Here is a 26,417-nt window from a genome sequence, read left to right on the forward strand (position 1 = left end):
CGTGTTCTGCAGCCCAGCAGCAGCCACAGCAGTCTCAGCTGCCAGCTGGCATCAAGCCCACCATTCAGATCAAACAGGAATCAGGTAGTTGGAGTTGATCTTGGGTCACATTGATGAGGTCTGGCTGCAACTCAGGAAAGGAGGGCAAAATTCTGCCCCAAAATGTTTATGGGGGAGTGGTCATGAAGGCATGATCCCTTGAGTACAGGATTTGGCTTCAAACATGAATATAAGTAGATAGTGAAGGATGTTTTAATGTTTTCAAGTAACAGTAGTTAAAGAATTTGGTTCTTTCACTCTTCTTGTTTGGTTCAGGTATTACAGACCATGCTTTAGGTATATATGTTTTTATCTTAGAGGTTGAGAGGTATGTAAATAACTTCAAAAATAATGTGATTGGCAACCTGAAACACACCAGTTCTCTGAAGATCCAAGAGTTGTTCAACGATATCACCTGGAAAAAGAAGTTACTCCGTGTTTTAATTATTTTCTTTGGTCCAGAAATCAAAACGTACTTTTGAGGTACTTGTCAAAAAAAATACAGTTAGATCTGGAAGTTAGACTGGATTCTTTTTGTGATATTGATTCATTCAGCTGACTTTGGGCAAGTCATATCTTTCTTTCTTGGCTTCTCTCTGCTGTAACGCACAGTTTTTATCTCAGCAAGAAGTACTAAGAAATAAAGTTTGCAAAGTTAACCCATTCTCAAATAAGTGCTATAAAAGTGCAAAGTATTTTTATGTATATTAATATAAAATCAGTATTTTATTTTAATCCTGTCAGTAAAATTCTTATTTTATATCATACTGTTTAGATAAACAATTACAATAGACCATGGAATGAAAAAATAAACAGCCCTACTCCTGTCCTTTGATAAAACTACCTACTCCTGTCCTTTGATAGAACTACCTTTTGGATTATAGGACCATTGCTTAAGAAAAATAACAACTACTAATTTCCAGACACTGAACAATATCAATGTGAGCTTCATTTCCTCATCTTCTACAATTAATTTAGGCTCATTGTGCTTTTTAGTTAAAAGTTTCTTAGGAAATACCATCTGATACCAATTCTTTATGGAAGATGTGAATCAGTTTTCATGGAGACTTTACTTTTTATCCAGTTTGGAAGATACAGAGACTTCAGTTTCTCTTTCAGTGTGGGGCTTACTTGCTCTGTACTGCTTTTATAGTCAGTGTAGAGAGAAGAAAACATCTCTGGAGGATGTTGCACATCTCAAGTGGACAAGACTTTTCACCTAGGAATACTTGTGTACAAACATAAGTGCTTCATCTAGATGGGATTCATTCAGGCTGTATGTTCCATGGCATTTGGCCACCTCAATGCCATGCATTTACCTCATCATGGAGTAGATTGTAAGATGCCCATCTCCTGGATGCACTTTTGAACAGATGTTGTGAATCCACTGGTTTGCAACTGAGAAGTGAATCTCACAAGGGTACCATTCCCCAACATAAAATGCAGAGAAAGGGAGCAGAATCCTGGAGGCATTAAGGTGCCCTCATCCTTCATTCTTACTGATTTACTCATAATTTAAGCCAAATTTCTTTGTGGCTTTAAGGTAACCAGTAAATCAAGGGGAAAGAGAGCAGTTTACTTAAAGTAACCTTCCCTAGCCAGTGTCACAGTTGCTTCCTTATAGTCATTAATACTACTTGTGCAGAAATGTTTTTTAATTTATTCAGAATGGTAAAGTTTGTGTAGGCTTATGACACATTAGGATTTATAGACTGAATTGATGAAGAATTACTTTGCTTCTAGATGGTTCATTGTGTATGAACCTATTCAGTCTTGGTTGTAACCTGTTGGCTCCTGGGAAAGTTCTGGTTTTTTGTATCATGTACCAGGAAAAATAAAAATTAACATCAACAAATCAGTGATGGAATGAACAGTGAAAGTAGCTAAGAACTGAAACAGGCACATGAAAGGCAAAGATGATGACTTTCTTGGTATTGCAAAACAAACAAAACCCAACCAAAACTAAGCAAAAAAAAAATCAAAAAACAACCCAAACTCAAAAATTAAATAATTTTTTTATTATCGAGAATATATGGGCTCAGAATTGAAGCCTTGTGGGGCTACTTGCCCACTAGGCCTTGGTCTGAGAAAGCATTTCAGAAAGTAACTTATCGTGCCTGTATTTTAACAGTGACCTTTCTCCTTTCCTAGGTGTTAAAATAATCACTCAGCAGGTGCAGCCCAGTAAAATCCTTCCCAAACCAGTTACAGCGACCTTGCCCAGCAGTAGCAATTCACCCATTATGGTGGTTAGCAGTAATGGGACTATCATGACAACTAAACTGGTCACTACTCCCACTGGTAAGTTATGGCTCTGAGAAGGGAAGGGAGGGTAAATCCGGACATACAGGTGATCGAGCATGGTTTCCCAGGGTTAAAAAAAGGCACTTAGCTCTTCTAAACAGTGGGCACAACAGCACATTCACAATGCTGTTGTTATTTATTCTAGATCAGGATTTTTCCACTGAGTGCTCTTTTATTCCACTGTTGGAATTGGTACACAAAAATACCATTGTTCCTTCCCCTCTGGGTTTATTTTAAATGAAGTTTTTATGCAATCTATACAGATACTTTGCACTTCTGTAGTACCTTATACGACATGATTTATACTGATTTAACTCGAGCAGACAGGTCAGCACCATTCCTGTTTTGCATAGATGGACTTCAAAAGAATGTGACTTGCTCATAGTCCTGCAGTGAATTTATAAAAGGACTCCCAGTGTTTTTCTGAGCATCTGGTTGTATTTGTGTTTCTAATAGATAATAATGCAGACTGTTCTGATTGTAAACTTGCATGAGGAAAACTTAAAATGTAGCTTTATCCTGGTTTTCAGAAAACTCTTCATTTCCTTAGTGTTTTTTAGCATGGGCTGGGACTATTAGAACCATGAAATCGTTATGGTTGGAAAAGCCCTCTAAGATCATCAAGCCAGCACCACCGTGTTCACCACTAAAAACCTTGTCCCAAGTGCCACATCCACATGGCTTTTGAATGCTTCCAGGGATTCCACCACTTTGCTGGGCAGCTTTGTTCCGATGTCTGACCACCCTGCCCATGACCAATTTTTTTATAATATCCTACCTGAACCTCTCCTGATGCAACTTGAGGCCATCTCCTCATCTCCTTAGCATAAACTGATGGTTAATACTCCATTTATAACTTTTAAAGTACTCCACAGATACATTTTTGAGTGCATTAGAAAAAACAAATGTTTTGCAGTTCATTTAGTTGGTAAAATCTTTCCTGTGCTCTCTTGGATGTGAACACATCTTTCTTGATGAAACAAACTGCTTTCCTCTTTGATCTTTAGCAATTAAGGGCACTATCTGCGGCATTACTAGCAAAATGGAGTTTCAGTGTTTGTGTAGCTGTTGCTATTTTTGACAAAAGTTTCTTTTGTGGACTCACTTCTCTTTGCATTCAGAAAAGGACTAGTTCTAAAAACTAGCATTTATGAGAGGTTTCTTTTGTGCTGCTGTATGCTAAGTCCATAAAATAGCATCATCATTGTAAATCATATTTTCTTCTAAGGATGTTACTTAAACTAGTCATTGGTAGTTCTCTTTATAAGCAATCTATCATATAGAAGTGTCATTCCTGAGAGGAAGGAATGAGTTCTGGTCATGTCATCAGATGCCTGACTCCTGGGTATCTAAGGGAGCAAGAGGCAAACCTACAGGCAGAATCTGCACATCTATTAAAAATTGCAGTCTTACACACAAGGACATGAATTAAAATAAGGCAGTCGTGAAGCATTTGTTAAAATACTCAGAAGACTGTTATATTCCATTTAAATTTAGTTTATACTTGAATATTGCTCTGTGGATTTAAAAATTACTAGAACAATTTTAAAGGGTGGCAGTAGATTGCAGGATGGGATGTCTTTGGATAAATCTGACACTTTTCTCCTAAACTAACATATTTTTCCACAAACATTAGTAGAGGATTGTGTTGTAACAGTGAACTTTTTTCTCTCTCTCTTTAAAACAGGAACTCAAGCAACTTATACACGGCCGACGGTGAGCCCCTCTCTGGGAGCTCGGATGGCTGGAACTCCAGGGGCTGCTACTTATGTGAAAACTACAAGTGGTAGCATCATTACTGTAGTACCAAAATCCCTGGCTACTCTAGGAGGAAAGATCATCAGCAGTAATATTGTTTCTGGTAGGCATATGAGTACTGTTGTTACTGGTAAGACTTTTATTTCAAAAGTAACTTCGGGCTTGCTTTAATTGTTCAGGGCTTTTCTGTGGGTTACATGCTCAAATAGTTTTTAGAACCTTTATTGGAGAATTCAGAAGGAAAATAGCTGAGCATGAAGAATAGGGTAATAGAAAATTGAAGGTGGAGTGTTCTTAAGGATTGTGGCAGTTCTTGTGTTTAAGAAGGAAACAGTAAATATGAAGGAAAACTGGGAGGAAAGAGAAATGTGGTGTGGGGACTAGTATGTTGTACAGAGGACAGAAAGATTAGAAAACACTGTTCGCCCAAATTCAAAACATTTTATAATCTCAGTGCTGCCCTTCCCTGTTCCACTGCATATCCAAAGATCTGGAATAAAAATGGGCTGTTATGTTAAATTCAGCCATGCAGTCTCCACCTTATTTTGATATTTTACCAGTGGCAGCCTGTCTTTCCTTTAGGCCATGTTCTGCCTTAAGCTTTCCCTCCCAGCTTTGTGCAGACAGTGCTGGTTATCTTTGTTAGTCTGCTGATTAGCCATTGGTCTCCCTGCTGGTTATGTGCTGGCTCACATTGTCCATAGAAGCTGTGGCTGCCCCATCCCTGGAAGTGTTCAAGGCCAGGTAGGATGGGGCCTGGAGCACTGGTGTAGTGGAAGATGTCCCTGCCCTTGACAGGGGTGGAACTGGATGAGCGTCTAGGTCCCTTCCAACCCAAAACATTTGGTGGTTCCATCATCTCTGAAGATAGGGTTTCTTTGGGACTAGGACACCAAGCACACTGATACCAGTGACAATTTCTTGTATATGTTTAGGACTTTGTTCAGCAAAGTTCAGACGACATGGCACCAACCAGCTCCAGTCGCTACAAGGTGCTGCACAAGCCATCCAGTAAATGCGCTCTTGGGCTGTAATCTGGTAGAGCAGTTTTACAGGTTTTGATTTCCACAGAATTATATTTAGTGATGATACAGCATCTTCTTTGGCAACAAGTAACTTTTTTTAGCCTGTTGTGGATATGGTGAATTATTAAGACAATTTCTTGTAATATACACTTGTAATGAATTATACACAAGTGGAAGTATTCTCCTGAGCAGCAGCTAATGTGGGGAAACTTGTGAGGGATCCTGATGAGGATAATAATGAGTGATCCTGATGAGGATAATAAGAACACAAGTTTGGAAATCATGCCTGCTTTTTTCTTTTTGTTTGCTTAATTGTTTTTGCTAAGGGAGCAGTCTTTAGATGCCTCTGAAGTCAGTAGGATTAAATAAATCATAATCTTGTCTCAGCATGTCTTCCCTTTCCCAGAATTGGTAGAATTGTTAATCTGAAATAGGTTGTGAGGAATTTACAGGCATGACTAGTGAGTAGAAGGTAGTATAGGGAGTCCTTGGGTTTGCAGCTGTGTTGTGACTGAATGGTGCTTTCCTCGGGAGAGAGGAGAAATTGTTGATAAAAAGCTGTCTGAGTAGCTATTGCAATGGCAGTCTGATAGCACTGATGACTGATTCCAGTGTATGGACTTTTGTAGACTGTGGAAGGCTGACCAGAATTACCTGTCAGTGCAGGTAACTAAAAACCTGATAAAGGGAATGGAACTAATTAAATACTAACATAGGAACAGCAATAGCCAGGTCAGCTCTTCAAAAAACAAAGAAACAAACAAAACCACACAACAAAAACCAAAACAAGACAAAAAACCCCCAAAATAACTAACCAAAAAAGAAAAAAGCCCCCCAAAAATCATAAAAGAAAAAAGAAACACAAACCAGCAAAAAACACAAAACCAACACACTTCTAAACTTAGCTTTTATGGACTATTTGTGAAACAATAGCATATTTTTCCTTTTTCCTTTTTTCAATCCACTACTCATCCCTTACATTACAACAGAAAGAGGTGGTGTTTCTCTTGACTGGAGATACATCCTTGCTTCATAGATTCTTCTACAGAGGTCATCTGTAGAAGAGTATTTGTCTGTGCAAATAGGAGCTTGAGTTGAGTATTAATGATGTCCTTATCCCACCCTAACTCCAGCCTTTGAAAAGTTCTACATGTTTGCCTGAGAAAGCTGTGTTAGTCTGCTCTGTAACTTGTGAGAAGGGGTTGCCTGTCCTAATGTAGAATATGTTCTGTTCTCCTGGGCACACCTGTTTTTACTGTAGGTGAAAGATTTCTTGAGCTGGCATGTAATGTTTCCATGTTGAGTTGGGTAACATGAATTCCCATTCCAGATGCTGCAGGTTTCTTGATGTGCTGTCAGATTTAAATACAATGATTCCTCCATAGCTCACCAACTTCTATGGTGAAAGGAAATATACAAAATAGGATAAACTGCACATTATTTTTTTCCCCACAAAAATTTAGGAACTACAACAAAAATTACTACAATTCCAATGACATCGAAACCTAATGTGATTGTTGTGCAAAAAACTACTGGAAAAGGAACTACAATTCAAGGGCTTCCAGGCAAAAACGTTGTCACAACACTGCTGAATGCTGGGGTAAGTAATTGTTTCAAGTCTCAGATTAAGAGCCTAGTGACAAGCTGTGTGGTGGCTGCTGCTTGTCCTCTATTCTGCTGAAGGCTCAATTAAAAGCAAACTCTGCATGAGCTCCTTAACAGATCTGGCATGCCTTGATGTCAGGGATCTTTAAAAACTGACTGTGGTTTGCAGAATATGCTTGAAGCAAACTGAGGATGTTTTCAAAGATAAAAAAATAATAAATTTTAAAACTTTTTTTCCCATGGATAATTATTTTGTATTGCTGAAGCAATTAAGTAGATGAAAATTACTAGAATTTAGTCTGTTTTCTCCAGTGAGAACTGGGGTCCTGTGTTAATAACTTGCATCTCCAGCCATTTTTTGTTTGGGTGTAAAGGGCAGAAATCAACTGTGTCCTCACAGTAGGGCAACCACTTTCAGTTGATGTGGTGTGTAACATTGTGGCATCCTATGCCCTGGGTACTGCATAGTGGTGAATTATTTTTTGAGTAACCTGAGATACACCTAAGAATAAAATCAAGTTTCTGGCATCAACTGAGCTTATATGTAAGTACTAGTAAATAAAAATAATCAATGTTCCTAGATAAAACTGTGAGATTTAATGCCTTATTCCTGTGAAATTCAAAAGGCTGCTTGCATAGCAGAACTACTGAAAGGTTTTTTTTAAATTTTGAACTTCTCTAGTTTTAGAATTAAAGATGTATTTGCAGACAAGTGGAAATATTATGATGTTACCAATAGTAGCTACCAAAATGGGATGATATTTTTGAAGCAAGTATGGTTTGGGGGATTTCCAGCTATTTCATAGATATAGATAGGAACTGGCTACTACTGTGCTACTCACTTGGTTTGTTACTGTGCAGAGCTTAAAAAAAGCATGCTCAATGTCTTTGCTCTTCTTAAGCTATCAGGACTCTAGTCAGATGTAAACACTATTCTGTAGTTGCAAGATTCCTGTGAATCTGGGTTTTTTAATGAAGTGAACTTTTAATTGAAAAAAAAGTCCATACATAATTAATGTCTTGGTTGTGAAGACAATGCAAAAAATCTATATTTAAAGGATTCTTTTAGAATCTCAATTTAAATATTTTTTTTAGAATCTCAGTTCAAGTTTTCTAGATGTCTTGCCAAAGTTAGTGTTAACAGAAAGTGGTGGTCTAAAAAAAACATTTGTGAAGGATTTGAAGAAAGTTCCAGTTTTAAAAACTTCATGTCTTGTAGTTACTTCTTTTTATTCACCCCTTCAGAGGTACTTGAAAGATAAGGTAATGGAAAAGTGGATTTTGGTAGCTTTTTCCATTCAAAACCATAGGGGTTTTTTGTTCTTGATCATGTAATGTATTTTCTATCAAATAAATGTAGTTGTAGCAGCAGATTTATTTCATGGTACATACACTCACATATAACTATATTTTTTTGGAAAATTGGGTCTCTGAACAATTCCATTAAGTTAATCTGTAAACTTTGACTTCTCTACAGGGGGAGAAAACTATTCAGGCAGTGCCAGCAGGAGCAAAACCTGCTATCATCACTGCCACAAGACCCATCACAAAAATGATTGTTACACAGCCAAAAGGAATAGGGTCCACGGTCCAGCCAGCCACCAAAATCATCCCAACTAAAATTGTTTATGGTCAACAAGGGAAAACACAGGTACAGTGAGGACCCCTTTCTGTTTTGGAATGTACCCCTAAATTTTAATGGGAAGTAAATAATTTTTCAATGTATTTCCTCATTTGTTCTAGGTTTAATATATATCTGTGGGGAATGAGACTTAGCGGTGTAATGAATTGGCCTCGATCCTGATTTCTCAAGCACAGTATCTGCATTTGTTAGTTTTTTCTGAAGGCCTAGAGCAAGCCAAAAGGATTTACTAAGCCTTTTCTGGAGCTGAAACTGTCTGGCCATGGCTCCAAATACTTGTTTACATCTTACAGCTGATGGTTAGACCATTAGAGATAAAAATGCAGAGTCTGGACATAGGTCATTCATCAAATCTGGGGTTTTATTGAAGTTTATTTTCTGCTTAATACCTGTTCTGGCTGTCCCTGCAACCTTGTGTAGTTGGTGGGGCTGTATACAGAGAATCTGCCTTATTTCTGGATGCTTTCAGTTTCAGCTTTTTCTCTGGCTGCACTTAGTATTTGAAAGAACTAAGCTTTTATGAGATGTAACATTTTGTGTGTTTTGGTTGTTCAAGACTGTATTTATTGTGGAATTGCTTGTCCTTATCAGTGCAGTGCATGTTCCAGCTCACTTGTATAGCTTTTTCTTATCGCACTAGTTTTATCTAGTCCTCAAAAATAACTGTTTAGTGGTTTGTTGTGTTAAACACTTCAAATTACTGAGTGAGAAGTGCATTCTTGTGCATTGCCATTTACTTGGACTTCATGGTTTAATAATCAAAGTTGCTGAATTTAGAGGTAGACTTTCTAAGTAAAATATTAATATTATGTAGGTGGTGTACATAGATCTGAGTGGCACCCTGTACTCTGATTGCTCAGATCTGTTTTCTTGAGTGCTTTTACTATAAACAAAATTTACCTTTCTAATTAGGTCCTCATAAAACCAAAGCCAGTGACATTTCAAGCAACAGTTGTGAGTGAACAAACCAGACAGCTGGTGACTGAAACGTTACAGCAGGCTTCAAGGGTAGCAGAGACAGGAAACTCGTCTCTCCCAGAAGTGAAAGAAGAACCACAAACCTACACTGACAGTAGTTCTTCTTCTACAGAGTCTTCCCAGAGCTCTCAAGGTCTGTGTTGGTGTCACGTAATGTATGAGTGGACTGTCTTCCAAGCATGCCAGCTTGCTCTAGAGAGCTCCATGTGTCTCCTTTTAGCACAGGTTTCACCCCATGTGTTTGCAGTGAAGCACCATTGTTCCCGTACTTTTATATTTTTCTTTCTTTTGAGCTACTTACTATATGCTTTCATTAATCCTGAAAAGTGGTGATAAAGGTGTCTTGCTGGGCTCCAACTTACTGTTAGAATGCAACCTGTTCCCTCTTCTTCCTGCAAAGTCTGCCAGAGGTAGGCAGGGTAGCAAGTTATGGAGGTTATTTTGGCATTCCATGCTCTGCCACTGTCTTTCCAGATTGTATCAAAGCAGCTCTCTGCTGCATGTCTGAAGGTTGCCATGGGACCAACACAGATCTTGGTCCTTTCATAGATATGTACATGCATCAGGACATATATCAGATGTGCATCCTGATGGGAATTCTGCCCTGGCTTCAAGCCATGATACAGATCCAGCTCTTTGTCTGTAAGAGGACCAGTAAATAATAGGGCATAAACAAAATCCAGCTTGTGTTTGGGAGTGACCATGATACATATCAGTACAGCAAATTAAAGCAAGTTTCTCAGTGAAACCTTTGTACCTTTTCTATGTAATTTTGTAACTGTTGGTCTATATGGCCATCTAAGTAAGTTTTAAAAAAAGTTCTGAAGATTCAACCAACTTAGCAAAATTTAGGTGCTGTTAGTTCAGAATACTGAATACATGCTGATCACCTGAACTGCTAAAACCTTATGGAAAAAAAGTTCAATCCAAGGCAAATTCAACATACAAAGAAACCTGCTTGATTTTTCAAACAAAATCTTGTACAAAAAACTAAGATACAGAACTTTTGGGTTTTTGCTGGAAACTGTTAGTAACATCAGCAGTGTTTTACTTCAACAATCAATTTAAATAGAAACTAAAGTGTTGCAGAATGAGAGTATGCATCCTTGGCAATGTTCAAAACTAATAAGTAATGAGTAATTTGGTATAATTTTGAGTTATCACCTTGCTTTAAAGCAAGAAGTTGGATGAGAGCCCTCCAACCCAAAATGGTTGTATGATGACTTGAACTGGCACAGGTTGCCCAGAGAAGCTGTGGCTGCCTCATCCCTGGAAGTGTCCAAGGCTGGATCAGACATGGCTTGGAGCAACCAGGTCTAGTGAAGGGTGTCCCTGCCCTTGGCAGGGGGTTGGAATGAGATGAGCTTTCAGGTTTCTTCCAACCCAAACCATTCCATGATTTTATGATGTGCCTTTGGTTTTTTTGCAAACAGATTCTCAGCCTGTAGTCCATGTGATTGCTTCAAGAAGTCAAGATTGGTCAGAACATGAAATTCCTGTGGACACAAACCCTACAATAATTTACCAGGATGTATCCAGTGAATCTCAGTCAGCTACTTCCACAATAAAAGCTTTGCTGGAACTTCAGCAGACAACAGGTCTGAAAACCCATGAGATTGTTTAGGATAACTTCAGAGGTTATTTTTTGCTTAAGCAGGCTTTTGTAATAAGTTTTGTAATTGAAAAGCACTTATCTTGAATCAACTTGATTCCTTCTTTTTTATCCTGTATCAGTTTGTTTGCATCTATAGTGTTCATTATATTTAATTAAACTAGTACATTTATATTGTAGGTTTATTTTATTATGAAAATTTATATAGTAGAGGTTGATTTTATGCTTTGCCTTTCTTAAAGCAGTGAAGGAAAAGTTGGAATCAAAGCCAAGGCAGCCTACCATTGACTTGAGCCAAATGGCTGTTCCAATCCAGATGACTCAAGAAAAGAGGCATTCTCCAGAAAGTCCTTCAATTGCTGTTGTAGAGTCAGAACTAGTGGCTGAATATATCACAACTGGTAAGTGTCTAAGGTTAGTGTGAGGGTGGCTTTGCAGTTGAAGTCTGAGGACTTAATTTTAGAGTTTTCTTACGATAGGTTTTACTTTTGTGTTTTTGCTGTAATTTTCTGTAGAGGAAATGAGTATTTTCTTCCGCTCCTGAGACCCTATGCAGGGGACAGAGATTGCATCTGCCTTGCTGGGCCATAAGGGAAAATGTTTCTAACTGAAACAGAGTGGTTGCTTCAGGATAGCCCACTTGAGTAGATTTTCCATTGCCTGGTTGTAGAAGACAGACTGTCCCACCACCCTTAAAGGAAAATGTGCAGTAAGAATAAAGTAGAAAATGAAGCTAGAGGAACCATAGCCTAGTTTTTGTACATACTGAAAGGAGTCAGACATTGAGTTTGTTAAAATCTATGTAGTCCCGAGTTAAACTACTCGGGAGTTTAGCATGGTGATGTTGCCCCAGTTCCTTCATTTTATAGAAAGCCTTGAACTAATAAATATGCCCTTCTAAAATATATAAGTTACTCGAATTCATCTCTTTAAATTCTTTACTCTTATTTGGACATCCATTTTGTCTAAGTCCTTTCTCTTGTCTCTCTGATGTTCCCTACAACCCCAGAACACTAGGTATGAACCAATTCCATACATACGTGAAAGGATCAGATTACCGGTTTCCCATTTTAATTTTTTAAACCCATATTGTTGGCCTCTATAATATTTGGAAAATGAAAGCAAAAACAAAGTCTACATTGGAAAAGAGAAATAAAACTTAATTGTATTAAACTGTATTATTACATATCTGTAGCTCTACAATTTTAGGGCTAAATGTCTAATCTGGCAGTTTCATTTTGTTCTGTACCTCCTCCCCTTGCTCCCATCTCTTGAATAGCCTGAATTTAAGTGGTGTGAAATTTGGCCTGGGAGGATGTTATTATTGTTCTTTTAAATACCACTTACTATATCTGGCTTCAATTTAAAATATTTGATTCATGCTCCCTTGGATCTCCTTTAGAACAAACTCCAAAGTATAATAGATGGTGTTAAAGTGCTTTCCAATTAGCAGTCAAATATCTTCACTGACACAGATATTGTGCATTGAGCTTCTCTTCAAGGTTCCAGTCTTTGATGGGTCTTGCTGTGAAAGTTGATGTACAAGAGGGCCTTTTGCAGGGAGAATGGAAAATTACAATCAGTGTCTTCAGTAGACTTCAGTACTTTTCTGCAGCTTAGAAACCATACAAAGTGCAATGGCTAAAAATTTCCTGGAGATGTGGAGATACTATTTTAAATATTAGGATTTCTGTAAACATTGATTTGAAATGTGGGAATCTTCCAGAGAAGTGCAGACTCCTATGGGCTGGCAGCAGCAGGTTCTGCTGCAGCACTAACCTGGTTATTTTGCACTTAGATTTTTGTCCCTTCCTCCAATTTCTCTGAACATTGCCAAGGAATGCAAGTAACTGAGTTTCTTTTTAGTTTGAATCGTGCTTCTCTGAATTTATCAGTAACCCACATAGCTATATTTTCTGCTAAAAATTCAGTAGTAAGATAGTAAAGAATCTATAGTCTGCTGTGAAATGTCCTGCATGTGCCTAGACCAAAAGATTTGGGAGCTGGGATTCAGAGTGTGCTTCCTCATGAGATACAGGGAGCAATTCACACATCTTAGTGTCACCGTTTTTTGTCTGTCTGCAGACTCAGGAAGACAACACTGTATTGGTTCACATTCGGAAGAATATCTACACAACCATATAGGTTAGAAACTTTATTTTTAAATTAAGCTTTCAATTGTGTAGGAATTGTTGGGAGATATCGAGGATAAATCTGGCACAGCATGCAGGCCAGTATTGAGGTAAACTGACTTTCTTGGAGTGAGAAGGTAAAATTATCATATTAATTCAAAATTTGACCTTTCTTTAAAAAAGAAAGAAGACCTTTCAGGAAAGTCACTAGAAACTTTTTAATTTTAAGTTGTGTTACAACTGAGTTTAAACTTTGCTTGTTCTCCTTCAGTGATTAAATACTTTGTAACTAAGAAATTAGATTACACAAATATTTGCATGTTAGTATGGACAGACATAAAGAGATTTGTATTCGTATCAGTGACTGGAATGTAGAATTTTTTGGGTTTTTTTTTTCCTCAGCAGCACATGATTTTTCTATCAATCCACTGTTTGATTATAGGCCTATCACTATAGCTCTGTAACTCAAGCTAGATCTGTTCTCAAAAGTGACATAGACCCATAACAAGGTCTACATTTTTTGATTTATCGTTTCTGATCAGCCTCATTTGCTTTAATAATACCAAAAAATTTTCTAATCTATCTTATTTTGCTAATCTAATCTTGCTAATCTTCCAAATTTAGTTTATGCTCTGGGGATTATTATGTGCAGTTTATCAGTGCTAGAAACCTGGTGAGCAAGGCTTGCTGTTCTTAATTGCAGTCAATTGTGGACGTGCTTTTAATAGTGTAAAAACCACATAATAACTTGTGTTCTACAGCAATATTCTAGTGCTGTATAAAGAACCCAGCTGAACATCAAGTATAAACTCTGCTTGCAAAATTGGTGTATTGAGAAAGGGTGGCCAGAGGAGGTTTGGACCAAGTGTTGTTACTTAGGAAACAGACAAAAGCAAAACCTCGGAGTTGCTACTTTAAGAGGTTTCTCAGAATAGATCATGAAGGTTGACACTAGCACACAGTGAAAGACATTTTCCATGCTTAGATCTTTTTCACTCATGTATGCTTTCAGTTGAAGCTTAACTGCAAAGCAGACAGTTGAAGTTCCTGCAGTTAGTTCTGGAGAAGTGCCACTGACCTCTTTACTTTCAGTCAGTCATCGGTCCCAGCCCCACCAGTCATCTCAGCCCCAGAGGACTCTGGTGCAGCACTTGGCTCAGTCCCAGACAGCAACGCAGACTTCTGTTGTGGTGAAATCTATTCCTGCATCCTCCACTGGCGCCATTACCCATATCATGCAGCAGGTTGGATCCTTTCTTTTCCCAGAAAGCTATAAACAGCAGTAGGTCATATAAATTTCAGAATAAGCCCTGGTCCTATGCATGTATGTATCATGGTGCTGCCACCAAAGATGTTCAGCATACAAGCAAATAAATTATTTTAATATCACTTCAATAGCCAAAGGAAAGGAGGTTTAGATTAAATATTAGAAATAAGTTCTTTACTGTAGGGGTAGTGAGGCACAGGCATGGGCTGCCTAGGGAAGTTGTGGATACCGCATCCCTGGAAGTGTTCAGGGCCAGGTTGGACAGGACTTGGAGCAACCTGGTCTAGTGGAACCATGGCAGGGGTGTTGGAGTAGATGGTCATTAAGGTCTTTTCCAAGCCAAGCCATTCTGTGATTGTGTTTTGATGGTGAGGGTGGGTTGCAGTATTGCAGTGGCCTGACCTCATTAGGTTATATTGGTGGTAGTGTAGGGGGAAGAGGGCTGAACTGGAATCTGGTCAGTACACAGAGCACACAGTAACTTTTCCATTTGATGTCTTTAGTTTGTGAATAGGAAAACTTCCCTGAATCAAAAAGACCATATTTAGATCAGGACTGTGGGTATTCCAAGCTATTCAAACAAGAAGTGCAGCTTGTGGTGAAGTCTTGCTGAAACCACTTGAATGACTTTGATTAGGACCTGCTCAACTCTGCAGTGCTTTAATTTGTAGGAACTTCAGCTGCACTCCAGATCAGTACTGCATTAGAGTTACAAACCCATGTCAGGCAGTATATTTTTACAGGTGTATTAGGCTGTTTGATCTTGCTAACATCATTTTTCAGTGCATTTATACATTTTGGTTTACAAAGCATAGGTTGCTCATTCCCTCAAAAAGAAAAATGTTTGTGTAATGCCCAAGAAAAATTGCAATGCAATTTTGAGAAAGGAAGAAGAAGATAATCTCTGCTAAAATAGGACAGCCTGTATTGAAATGGGGCCCTGCAGAAGAAACCTTAGAGAAGATGATTAGGCTTTCAAGAGGCAGAACAAAAAAATTATTGTACAGAGAGACTCTGGCTTGAATGAGGAGCTACTGGCTCAGCCACCTGCTACTCAGTGCTGCTTCATATCCAACTGCCAGGCAACCTTAGGGAGCTTTGAGCCTCAGTCTGACACAAGCGAGATCTACATAATTCATCAGAGGGTTAGTTGTGAAGCTCATGTTCTCACAAAGTTCAACATGATAATAATAGATCTTGATTGCTTATATATTGTGAAATACCCATGTAAGAGTATCTTTTTGTACATGCATTGGGAGTCTGTAATGGTAAAAAAGTTAAAGTAGTCTGTTTGAAACATTAAGAATTATTTCTATAAAAATTATTCTGTAAAATTTCTATAAAAATTATTTCTATTATTTCTATTTCTGTTCTTATATGTCTTTTTACTAACTTGCTCTAAATTCTTCTTCTTAAGGCCTTAAGCAGTCACACTGCATTTACCAAACACAGTGAACAGCTTGGAACTGAGGAGGGAGAAGTGGAAGAGATGGACACCTTAGATCCTCAGACTGGCCTGTTTTACAGATCTGCCCTGACACAATCGCAGGCACAAAAGCAGCAAAAACTGAGTCAGCCGCAGCTGGAACAGACTCAACTGCAAGTGAAAACTCTGCAGTGTTTCCAGACTAAGCAGAAGCAGACAATCCACCTGCAGGCTGATCAAATCCAGCACAAACTCCCACAAATGCCCCAACTTTCCATAAGACATCAAAAGCTAACCCCCCTGCAGCAAGAGCAAGCACAGACCAAACCAGATGCACAGCACCCCCCACATCATATGATGGCCAAAGAAAGGCAACTCCCTACCTTAGTGGCACAGCCACAGCAAACTGTAGTACAGGTGCTTGCAGTAAAAACCACGCAGCAGCTGCCCAAACTGCAACAGGCACCAACGGCACAAAAAATCTACGTGCAACCCCAGCCCCCCCAGAGTCAAATGCAGCTACCTGCCTCTTCAGAGAAACAGCCAGCAAGCCAGGTAACGGAATATTGATAGCATGCAAAATACACATCGCTGTTCAAGGAAAAAAAAATAAAACACCGACCCTGTCGCTGTAGCAGTGTTTTGTCCTGGCAAGAGAGAATCCCTCATTCTGCTGGTAGTAATTAGCCCAGCAGAAGGTTGACACTAGGAGAGAGAAGCACATGTTATAGGGGAAAAATCCATAGAGCTCACAAACTTATTTTGTTGGAGAGTTTTTCTTAATTTCAGCCACCACTGGTGCATGGAATTTGTCCCTAGTTATTTTATTTTCATTTTTAGATAACAACACGTTCGTAATTTCCGTTCCCGTAGCACTTTTTATTTCTGTAGAAATAAAGGTGAATACACTGCAGTCTCCTAAGGCTCTCCATTGTTCCTCTTCCTTTGTAGTTTACATCTTTCTGAAGTTATATGGCTTTCACATACAGGAGTATTTTGATTTTCCATGGGAGGGAAAAAGGCAGAGACAGAGGAACATGGGAAAAAATGTATTTTGACTAACTCCAGAAAAGTACAATTTTTTTGGCCCTTTCAGGAATAGATGTGAAAACTAGCAAACATACCAGGGGGCCGTAAATTCCAAAGGAAAATTACGCTGCTGTGGTATTATACTGCTACAATCCTTATCTAGCAGCCTAAAAAGCTGCTTTTCCCCAGGCTTCAATTAACTGTTGCCCTATCATTGCTAATTCCTTTGTTAAAACACTGAGTTTCAATTGTCTTCCTAATAGCAAGTATGTTGTTTGTGCCATTCTTTCCTTGGAAATATTGATGAGGATTTCAATAAAAATATATTAACTGTAATATGCACAACAAAAATTTGATTTTCAGGTGCAACATCTAACTGTAATGCAAGGATCCACTGTTACAGAGCTAACTTTAGAGGGGCATGAGCCTCCTTTTGTTTCAAAGGTAGCAGATGGCAGTTCTGTGCCCAAACTGGCATTGCTGGTTACCAGCCTATTTCCCATGCAGGCATCCACGGAGACATCAGTAGGAGATATATTGAGAGTGTCTATGGTGGAATCTCAGATTGATGCAAACATAGAACACACGGTAGTGGATCCCCCAAACAAGGCCACGTCCACTAGTACAGCTGCTAGTGAAGCAGAGTCGTCACCTTGTACCCAGGGCCCGAGGGTGGCTGCAGTAGGGATGACGGCACCTTCCATCCCCCAGCAACAGACACATACAGAATCCAGCTCAAGTCCTCCTGCTGTTGGTCCTACTTTAACAGAGAGGAAACTCGAGGCACGAGGAATACCTACAACAAACCAGTTTATACACATTCAGAATATATCACAAAAGAAAGCTGAAGAGAGCTCTTCAGAAATTGTTGTCCAGGTAAGAGAAGACTGAACAAATAAGGCAAAGGTTGAGCCCAGCAAACACGTGTCTGATGCGATGATAGTCACTGAATGATGTTTGAGTACTCATGGGTTTATTGCCCAGGTTTTGGTTCTGTTTCTACTCTTAGCTTGTAATCAATTGCAACATTGAAGTGTAATTCTTCTTAATGGGGCTCAGGTTTCTCTAGTACTGTGTACCATTTACAACATCCTCGGTGTCTTCCTTCTTCTAAGAAAACAACCAAACTCATCCCATTTTACAAAGTACTTTCATTTGCAATGCTTAAAACTGCTTCAACACTTAGTATGGAGTTATGTTCTAGAATCCTTTATACTATCTATTAAAGTTGCTTCTCAGTGTAAAATTAATGACATTGTAGGCTTTGCTTACTGGAAAGGTTCAGCAAATAAGAATTGAAATCAGAAGAAAACTTTTTAACTTCACTTAGGGTAAGAGCACTTCTGAGATAAAATTACTATTGATCTTTAGCGTAAATGCTTCTAATCATTTCCTAACAGCTATGCTTGATATTTTCGTTGATTCTGCTGCCTTAAATATGATGGTTTATGTTGTAATAAGTTGTCACAATGTCAACTGAGGAGGGTATATAAGTCTTCCAAGTGGTGTAACGTGAATTTTTGTAGACAAGTTGGTGTGGCATATGTTCACACAAACAGTAGTGTGGATTGAAATTGTTTTAATATGGATCATGCTTGTGTTACAGTGAAAATACTTCTGATGTGGGAAACAATTTGTGTACAAAGATTTCAAATTTTTCATGATACTTTGTGAAGTCTTTACTGGGCCTAACTTCTCTTTTGTAGCAATTACCAGTTCTGTATTCATTTTTAGTCCTCCTTATATAGACAAAGATAGATTTCTGTTTTACTTCAAACCTGTATCTTTTGAGAATTGGTGCTATTTATCATTGTGGCATGCTATGAGCTGTTTCAAAAGTCAAATAATGCCCAGAATTTCAGTTGAATGAAGTCACAGATTTAGCTTTTTAACCTATGAAAGTACAAGTAAAAATAAATAACATAATAACCATAATAATAATAATCTTAGAAGTAAATAGCAATTGTGTTTCTTCAGCCTCTGAGCTGCAGCTCTGAGCAGGGCCAGAGCTTGAACTCTGATGTATACAAGAAACATAATCCTCCTGGGGTGCTTGGACAATGCACTGCCTGGTGGGATTCTTGGTGTTGTCCTGTTCAGGGCCAGGAGTTGGGCTCTACAGTCCTTGTGAGTCATTTTAACTCAGGTTATTCTTTTATCACCACGTCCTGTCTAAAAAAGATCAGGATGAAGAAAATATTATCTCTGCTTTGGGTTTGCAGAATGGTGGACGATGGGCATTGGTTATGTTGTCACAGACCTTTAGGGGAGATCAAAGGCCTGGAAAGCAAGATTATTCAAATTTTGCCTTTCAAGACCCAATCCAGTGAAAGGTTGCTTTGAAGCCTCAGTTAGGGAAAATTGCCCTTGGAAACCAAATAATCCCTTTTCCACAAATCTGTGCTTGCACAGATGCCTTTACCTTCAATATTGTTCATTAAACTTAAATATTTTCTTTCTTTCAGACTATCCCTCACTATCCCATCCCTTGTCACTCCAGCTCCAATGTGGTGGTGGAACCCAGTGGGCTCCTGGAGCTCAACAACTTCACCAGTCAGCGCCTCGATGATGAGGAGACAGCAATGGAGCAGGATGTGGACAGCAGCACTGAGGACGGCACTGAGCCCAGCCCCTCTCAAAGTTCTCTTGAACAATCCTAAGGAATAGAGACATTGGAGTGTACTTTAAAATATCTTGGGATTTTTGAGCATCCAAGATGCCCTTCTATTGTGATGTCTTAGAGCACTTTGCCTATTAGAATTGTTCGTTGGACTCTTGAAGCATCAGTAGGTTTTAACAATACAGTATTGCAAAAGCTGAATCTTAAAAATTGTTTTGGAAAAAAAAAAAAGAGATGTAGGTACCAAGATTTAGTAAACCTGTGACAGTGGAATGTACTCCTGTTCAGAAACAAATCTGTAATGAATTCTACAGCTTGTGCTATTGAAGCCCTTGCCCAGATACTGAAACAGCTTTAAGTGAAAAAGGATCATTATTTTGCTGTGTCTTTTTAGCTGTTGAGCAAAACACCATTTAAAAAAAGAAAACATTTAATAAATATTTTTATTTTCAAATAGCATGTGAGAGAAAAAATGTCTCTGACAGTGCTTGAAAAGCCCCAGGAAGTTTGGAATTGTTTGGCTTTCTTGCACTCATGCTCACTTAAAAATTTTTTTCAGAAGCTTAAAATATTTTTTTTTAAATTCTCGGTGAATGTTTGGAAATAAGCAAAACTGCTATCTGGTCACAAAGTGGATTTGCTAGTGGAGTTTTGTTTTCATGCTTTACAAGAAGTCGGGTAATAATAGATGAGGCATTTCTTTCTGCCATAAGCATACAAAATGCTCATCTACTCTAGTTAACCTTTGATTATTTATTTAAATATGAAATTTAAAGTGAGACAAGTTGTTGAAAAAAGTTCCTGTGAAACAGGCAGTTGTATTAATTCTAGTATGAACTAGGGAGAAGGAGGTGCATTTTGCTATAATCAGTTTTTCAAAATTGGGGATAAATAGTTCAACATCTTTCCAGGTTGAACTTGAGAATTTAGAAGTGAGCTAAGACTTCTAAAAATCTATATTTTACTCTTACATGCTGTTTTTAAAATTGACCATTTGGGGAGTTTAAAAGCTTAAATGGGTGTACAATGGTGGGTTTCTGAAATTAGCCTTATGCCTTGGCTTGTTGAAGCAATACATTGGGGTTTTGTGGTAGTTACAAGTCACAGAGAGCGGTTTGGGTTCAGATGGGACAAGAGAACCAGTTTTAATACATTCTCGTAATTGAGACAATACTTTTTTTTTCAAAATGTATATAAAACCATGTTTTTAACTGTTTTGTATAGATTTCATTATAAATAACTAAGCATTTTATGACTTTGACATCATTTAATTGTATATAAATGTATAAGCCTAACTGCCCACATTTTGGTGCTGAAGTACTGTAAGTAGATTTCATCCAAAATCTAATACAGCTTTTTGCGTCAGTCTTTTCTTTTTAAACTGTCATTTTACTGTTGATATCATAGTTAAGGTTGAATTCCAGTTGGAGTAACTCAAACTGAAAAATATAGACCCTCAGACCCTAAAAACCATTATCTAACCTGTTCTGAATCCGCCTATGTTGGAACTTGCAGTAACCCCTAGAGGGGGCTCTTGGTTTTCTCTAACATCAGTTGTCTTATAAACTAAGTCACTGGGATCTTAATATAGTTATTTTTTCCTTCTGTCTTCTTTTTCCATCAGCGTTAGTTCTAAAATAATGTAGAACAGAATTGTGGAGAAATGTCCTGAAAAATTCTACATGCAAATACTGGAATAGTGGATTATAAAACTAATGATTTTTGTGTTACCTTTGTATTGAAATCAAGTATCAGTTTGGATTCTGATGTCCATAGTGCTCAGGATTGAAGAGAATAATATGTTTAAATGAAATATTCCACATTCCTTTCTTTAGTTAAATCATAACCCTGCCAGTCATTTTAGGTAGTTCAGGTTTTGATAATTATTCAGGAGATTTTACTCTTGTTTTAATGAGACCACAGCAATCAACAAAAGTGAAGAAGTTATGCTCTAAGTTGTGAATTTCCACATTGCTACAGGATGACAAAAAGAGGCTTAATACCGATGTTATTGGCAGTGGACAGTCTGTTGTGCTTTGCATAAGTCAGCATAAGGAGTGCTCTGTATTTCCATGCGCAGTTGTGACAGGTCCAAAGCAGGTGACACACACAGTTCTTCTGGCTTGTATCAAATTTTCATTGCCACCTGGGCTCGTGTAGTCCTTTGAGTGTCCCTGGTGTATGTAGGACTGGAAGGCCATGAGAGTATAACAGAGAGCAAGACTTTTCTTAAGCACTTATGACTAAGAACATTGGCCCGAGTTAAAGTTTCAGTTTTAGGTGAAGGTATATGCTCTCCCCAGCCAAAAATAGATACCAAGAAATAGTGTAAGGTGAATTCAACACCTAATGGGTTCACTGTATTGTTGAGTTCTGGTCCAGTTTATTCTGATGTTTTATGACTTTTGTAAACAAAATCCTTTTTTGTCCATACCTTTGCTCCAGTCATCACATCTTTAGTGATGACTGGAGCAAAGGTATGGACAACTGCAGTGGATTATTTGACAGTCTTTGAAGACAGTATATTGTTTAACATCTGAAAACTTTTCTTGTTTCTATAAGAAGGGATTGATTTAAGGTTGGCAAGTTGAAGCACATGGTGGGGATGTCTGGGGGTGGCATGAGAAATTTAGAAGGAAGAAATTTGGTATTCAGCGTGCTCATTCCTGACATTCTTCTCTTGCTGCTTTCCCAAATTTCAACTTGTTTTTCTTCAGATTCTTTTATTGAATTTATGTGTTTCAGCACTCCATCATATGAATACCTTTACAAATAAGAAATAGACAAGATGAGCTAAAATGTAGGGGGTTTTTAACATTATTTTGGGGTTTTTTTGACATTATTTTTATAAGGACTGTAAGATAAGGTGCTTGGAGCATTTGGCCTTCTCTCCTTTGCATGAACTCCAGGCAACACTGCCTGTTCTTTTGTCCTGCCTGCCAGATGTGCAGCTTTTTTCCTACCTGCCCTTGGGATACTTCATCCCCCTGCAGCCATGTATCCACTTCTCAAAGCCCTATAAATATCACCAAACTGCTAAAAATAAACCATCAGTATGTAAAACAATATTTGCATATCCCATGTCCCTCATGAGCTGCATCTTCATTCCTGGAATTAATTTGATGTCCTTTCTTGAAATGGAAGAAGGAGTAGGTATGGTGGTGATAATTTTTGGTCCTGGGAAGTAGCAGGCAATAGGCTTTTATTTTATCAGAAAAATGTGGATAAATTGCAGAGCAAGTGAAATGGCATTAATGAGTTCTTTGAATTCAGCAGTTAAATGAATGTCCTCTGGGGACATTCACTGTTGCTGCAGCAACACACATGAATTTTCAAAAAAGTAAGCTAAGAAAGTGAACTGAAGTTAGAGGAAGTACTGAAACTAGGGGGAATTTATGTGTCCTTTAAAAATGCAGGGAATCACAGAAGACTGCATGTTTTCTGGAAAGGTTAAACCATTGTGTTGACTTTATTATCAGTCTCAGTATTTCTCCGACTTATAAAACAAAGCCCTGAGCTTTTGAAATTTTAGGGCAAAATAGAAGAAGGGCCTTTAGGACATTTTGAACAGAATAAATGACTAAATCAATGATATTTGAAAACAAACAAACAAACAAACAAAACCACCTATCTAAAGCCATCTAAAAATCAAAACTTTTGAATTAAGACTATATGCTTTTGTTTCTAATACAGAAATAGTTCTGAAGTCTAATGATTTCACAGGTGAAGGTGGTTGTTCATCCCCACAAAGGCAGATGATTTCAGCTTGGCAACATTGAATCCAGAGAAAACTGGTCATAATTTAGGATAATGAACTAGAAAAATACTGCTTTGGGGTTTGCCTGTATTGGAAAAAAAGTATGTTTAGCACCTGTGTGTCTATGGTTGGCTCCTTTCCCTAAGTTTTGAAGTAAACCATGAACAATGTTTACACGTGCATGGTTTCCATCCAAACTGTGGGACTGAGTTTTTTCCCCTACTCAAAGTCTGTCCTGAGAATTTTTGAATCTCTTTTCTTCCAGCAGAAAAGAAACAACTTATGATAAATTTAGAGCTTAACATAGTTTATCAAAGAGAAAGTTAGGGAAGAGGTACCTTTAGGTGTATTTGTGGGTTCCATTGCAAGAAGAAATTGCTGTTGGGACATTTCAGTCTGGTGTAGAGGCAGAATATCAACATCAAATGATTTGGGTTGGAATGGACCTTAGAACGCGTCCAGTTCAACCCTCCAGCCATGGGCAGAGACACCTTCTACTAGGTTGCTCCAAGCCCTGTCTAGCCTGGCCTTGAACACTTCCAGGGATGGAGCAGCCACAGCTTCTCTGGGGAACCTGTGCCAGGGCCTTGACACTGACAGGAAGAAAAAAAGCTTGGGAAAAAAAAAAAATCAGTTGCACGATTGAGGATAATTAACTGGGATTGACAAGGTGTATAGTATTTTCTATCATTTGCAGTCTTTTCTCTGCAATCAGCACAGATGCTGCAGTTTGAGATCTACTGGCCTTGTATCTCCAATACTGGCAATTGAGAATTGCATTAGTGTGCTAAGGATTTAAACTGAGAAAAAAAAAGGTGAACTTGGTGGTACCTTGAGGCATGTAGAGCTATGACTGGCATGCAGAGATAGTTCATCATCTTGGATGGGTTTGGGGGGTGGTGTTTTCACTGTACTTTGGTGAAAAGTTGCCGAAGCATTAAAATAGGAAAATCAGTACCTGGGAACTTGCTCATTAATTCTAGAGAAAAGGGCCTTTGAATTATTTGGTACAGAAAAGATACTAAGAAGTTTTCAAGTGCTGTGGACTGAAGAGTATTCAAATGGTCTTATATCATTTTTGAAGCCCAGGACTGCCCCCAGAGCAATGGATTGAAACAGGATGATTTATCAGGTCCTTTCCAGCTCAAACCATTCTGTGGTAACTCCAGACCTGGTCCTTTTAAAAACTTCCTATGGTTTTAGTTTTGCTCAATCTTTGGCCTCTTCAAAAAAAAAAAAAAACCAAAAAAACCCAGGAGTTTTTGTATTTTGTTTTGGGTTTGGTTTTGTTTGTTTGGGGTTTTTGTTGGTTTTTTGTTTGTTTGGGGTTTTTTTTTCTTAGGTTTCTTAGTGTTTTCATTAGCTTTTCAGCTCAGTAAAGTTTGTAGCAGTTTTGAAATTTTCTGTGATCCTGGTGATCCTGTTTTCTGTAGCCATTATTAAATGGAATTAGAAAAGCTACTCTTGTCACCCAACTGGGAGTGGGTGATTAGGGCCATGGGCTTTTTGGGCTATTAATGAACCCTTCAGAGAGTGGTAGGCATATCAGCCAGTCTCTTAAGGACTACATATGGGTTTTACACTCCATAGAATGGGTTGGCTTGGAAGGAAGGAACCAAGATTATCTAATTCTGTCACTTGAATGCCCAAACTACCTATCATGAGTCCTTTTTGATGACACTTTTACTAAAACTTTGATAATCCTTACTTGTAAGAGCCTCATTAGAGCAAACATTGTTCAGAAATTGTCTTTTATAGTAAAAAAAAAAAAAAAAAATCAGCTTGTCACAGCTCTTAGCCAGAACTGTCCCAGAGGATTATAGATCTCCAGTACTTAGTGACTTCCTTCATGTCAGGCTCTACCAGAAGCCAGCTAAAGGCCCTGGGAGTCTCTTTTTACTGTTAAGGATGCTGCCTGACACCTGCATACAGCAAAGAACTGGTGCCCACACATCACTGAGGTTGGCAGGAAGCTCTGGAGATTATCTGGTCCAACCCTCTTGCTCAAAGCAGGGTCAGACTGCTCAGGACCATGTCCTGTGGGGTTTTTGGAAACCTAGCATGATGGAAACTCCACAACTTTTTCCAGTGACCACCTGTGCATTACTTTTTCTTCTTTCCTAACATGTGCTATGTTTTCTGGTTTTTCTCTTGGTTTGTTTTGGATGTGAAATAAAAATAATATACTGAGAAGCGGTTCACAATGACATGAGAACAAACCACAGGGAAGAAGCACAAATTTAGTGAGAACAAAGTGTTGTAGCTGCAGTGTTCCCAGAAATAGGGGATATTTGTTTCCCCCTCCAGACTTCAGCTTGTTCAATTCTCCCTGCAGCCACTTCAGGACTGCAGAGACACAGGTTACTAACAAAACGCTGTCATCAGATGTCACTTTCTAGTATTTCTTAATATAAAAAAAGGTGTCCAGAGAAAGATTTGAATGTTTGGAAATGTTTTCCAACTGCATCAATCTACAGGTGGATGCAATAGCTGTTACTGGGCATTGTGCAGCCTTGGATTTTGCATGAAAATATATAATATAGATTTCTGGGTGACCACAGTAAAGTTTTAGCTCTTGATTTACATCTTTTGTTCAAATATACCATGTAAATGTGACACATCCAAGCCCAGAATTACTAATTTGAGAACTGGAGGGCTGCCTTCCCTGTGAAGCAGGGACTTTGGTCAGGGTGGAGCCTTGCTAGAGCCATTCCTTGAGGCTGCTCATACTCATTTGGTTGCAGATTGTGGTCCCCTCTGAGTTTGTCCTGAGGCACACATGAGTTCTCCTGTAATAAATAGAATTGAGGAGACCAAAATCATAATAAAAATCTGCCAAAGCATCTTAACCCAGGAAGATGCTTCAAAGCAGAGCTTGCTAAGTACAGAGAACATGGGATAAGGCTTGACTGCAAATAATTGTTATCAAACAGCTGTGTTATAAATAATTGCTATGAAGTTTAACTGATAGTAGGGTATGGATTCAGCAACTGCCTCATCTGATCAGCCACTGTGAAAGTACTGCAGGGCTTGGGGTTACTTTTGGTTAGGGTTAGCACTCATTAGAGCAAACTCATTAGAGCAGTCCTTAGGTGCTTTATGGAAAGTTATTGTATGGAAATAAAATAGGAACCTCGAGCTAAAATAAGCAGGTTGAGAAACAGGGGTTGCAAACTTTAAACTTGAGGGTAAATGTAACCTGAATCCTTTAAATTCTTTCAGT

At 38.4% G+C, this 26,417-nt stretch overlaps 1 protein-coding gene across 1 annotated transcript; it reads left to right on the forward strand.

The window, feature by feature from the left end:
• Positions 1-6: 6 nt before the first annotated feature.
• LOC102031640 (BRCA2-interacting transcriptional repressor EMSY-like) lies at positions 7-21,250 on the forward strand. The gene is made up of 13 exons (XM_031064212.1): positions 7-84; positions 2,191-2,340; positions 4,031-4,231; positions 6,590-6,726; positions 8,209-8,382; positions 9,286-9,484; positions 10,785-10,949; positions 11,209-11,364; positions 13,049-13,108; positions 14,188-14,339; positions 15,780-16,343; positions 17,325-17,693; positions 19,283-21,250. Exons 2-13 carry the CDS (start codon positions 2,283-2,285, stop codon positions 19,475-19,477), a joined length of 2,430 nt encoding a protein of 809 aa, XP_030920072.1. The 5' UTR covers positions 7-84; positions 2,191-2,282; the 3' UTR covers positions 19,478-21,250.
• The last annotated feature ends 5,167 nt before the right edge of the window (positions 21,251-26,417 follow it).

The sequence above is a fragment of the Geospiza fortis genome, unplaced genomic scaffold, assembly GCF_000277835.1.
Source record: "Geospiza fortis unplaced genomic scaffold, GeoFor_1.0 scaffold283, whole genome shotgun sequence".
In the NCBI taxonomy this organism is placed as follows: domain Eukaryota; kingdom Metazoa; phylum Chordata; class Aves; order Passeriformes; family Thraupidae; genus Geospiza; species Geospiza fortis.

Bases quoted from the DNA above. Each gene is read 5' to 3' on its own strand.
- LOC102031640 (XM_031064212.1), top strand. From the start codon at position 2,283: ATGGTGGTTAGCAGTAATGGGACTATCATGACAACTAAACTGGTCACT. The intron at 2,341-4,030 runs GTAAGTTATGGC...TCTTTAAAACAG, and splicing joins ACTGGTCACTACTCCCACTG to GAACTCAAGCAACTTATACA. The intron at 13,109-14,187 runs GTTAGAAACTTT...CTTTACTTTCAG, and splicing joins ATATCTACACAACCATATAG to TCAGTCATCGGTCCCAGCCC.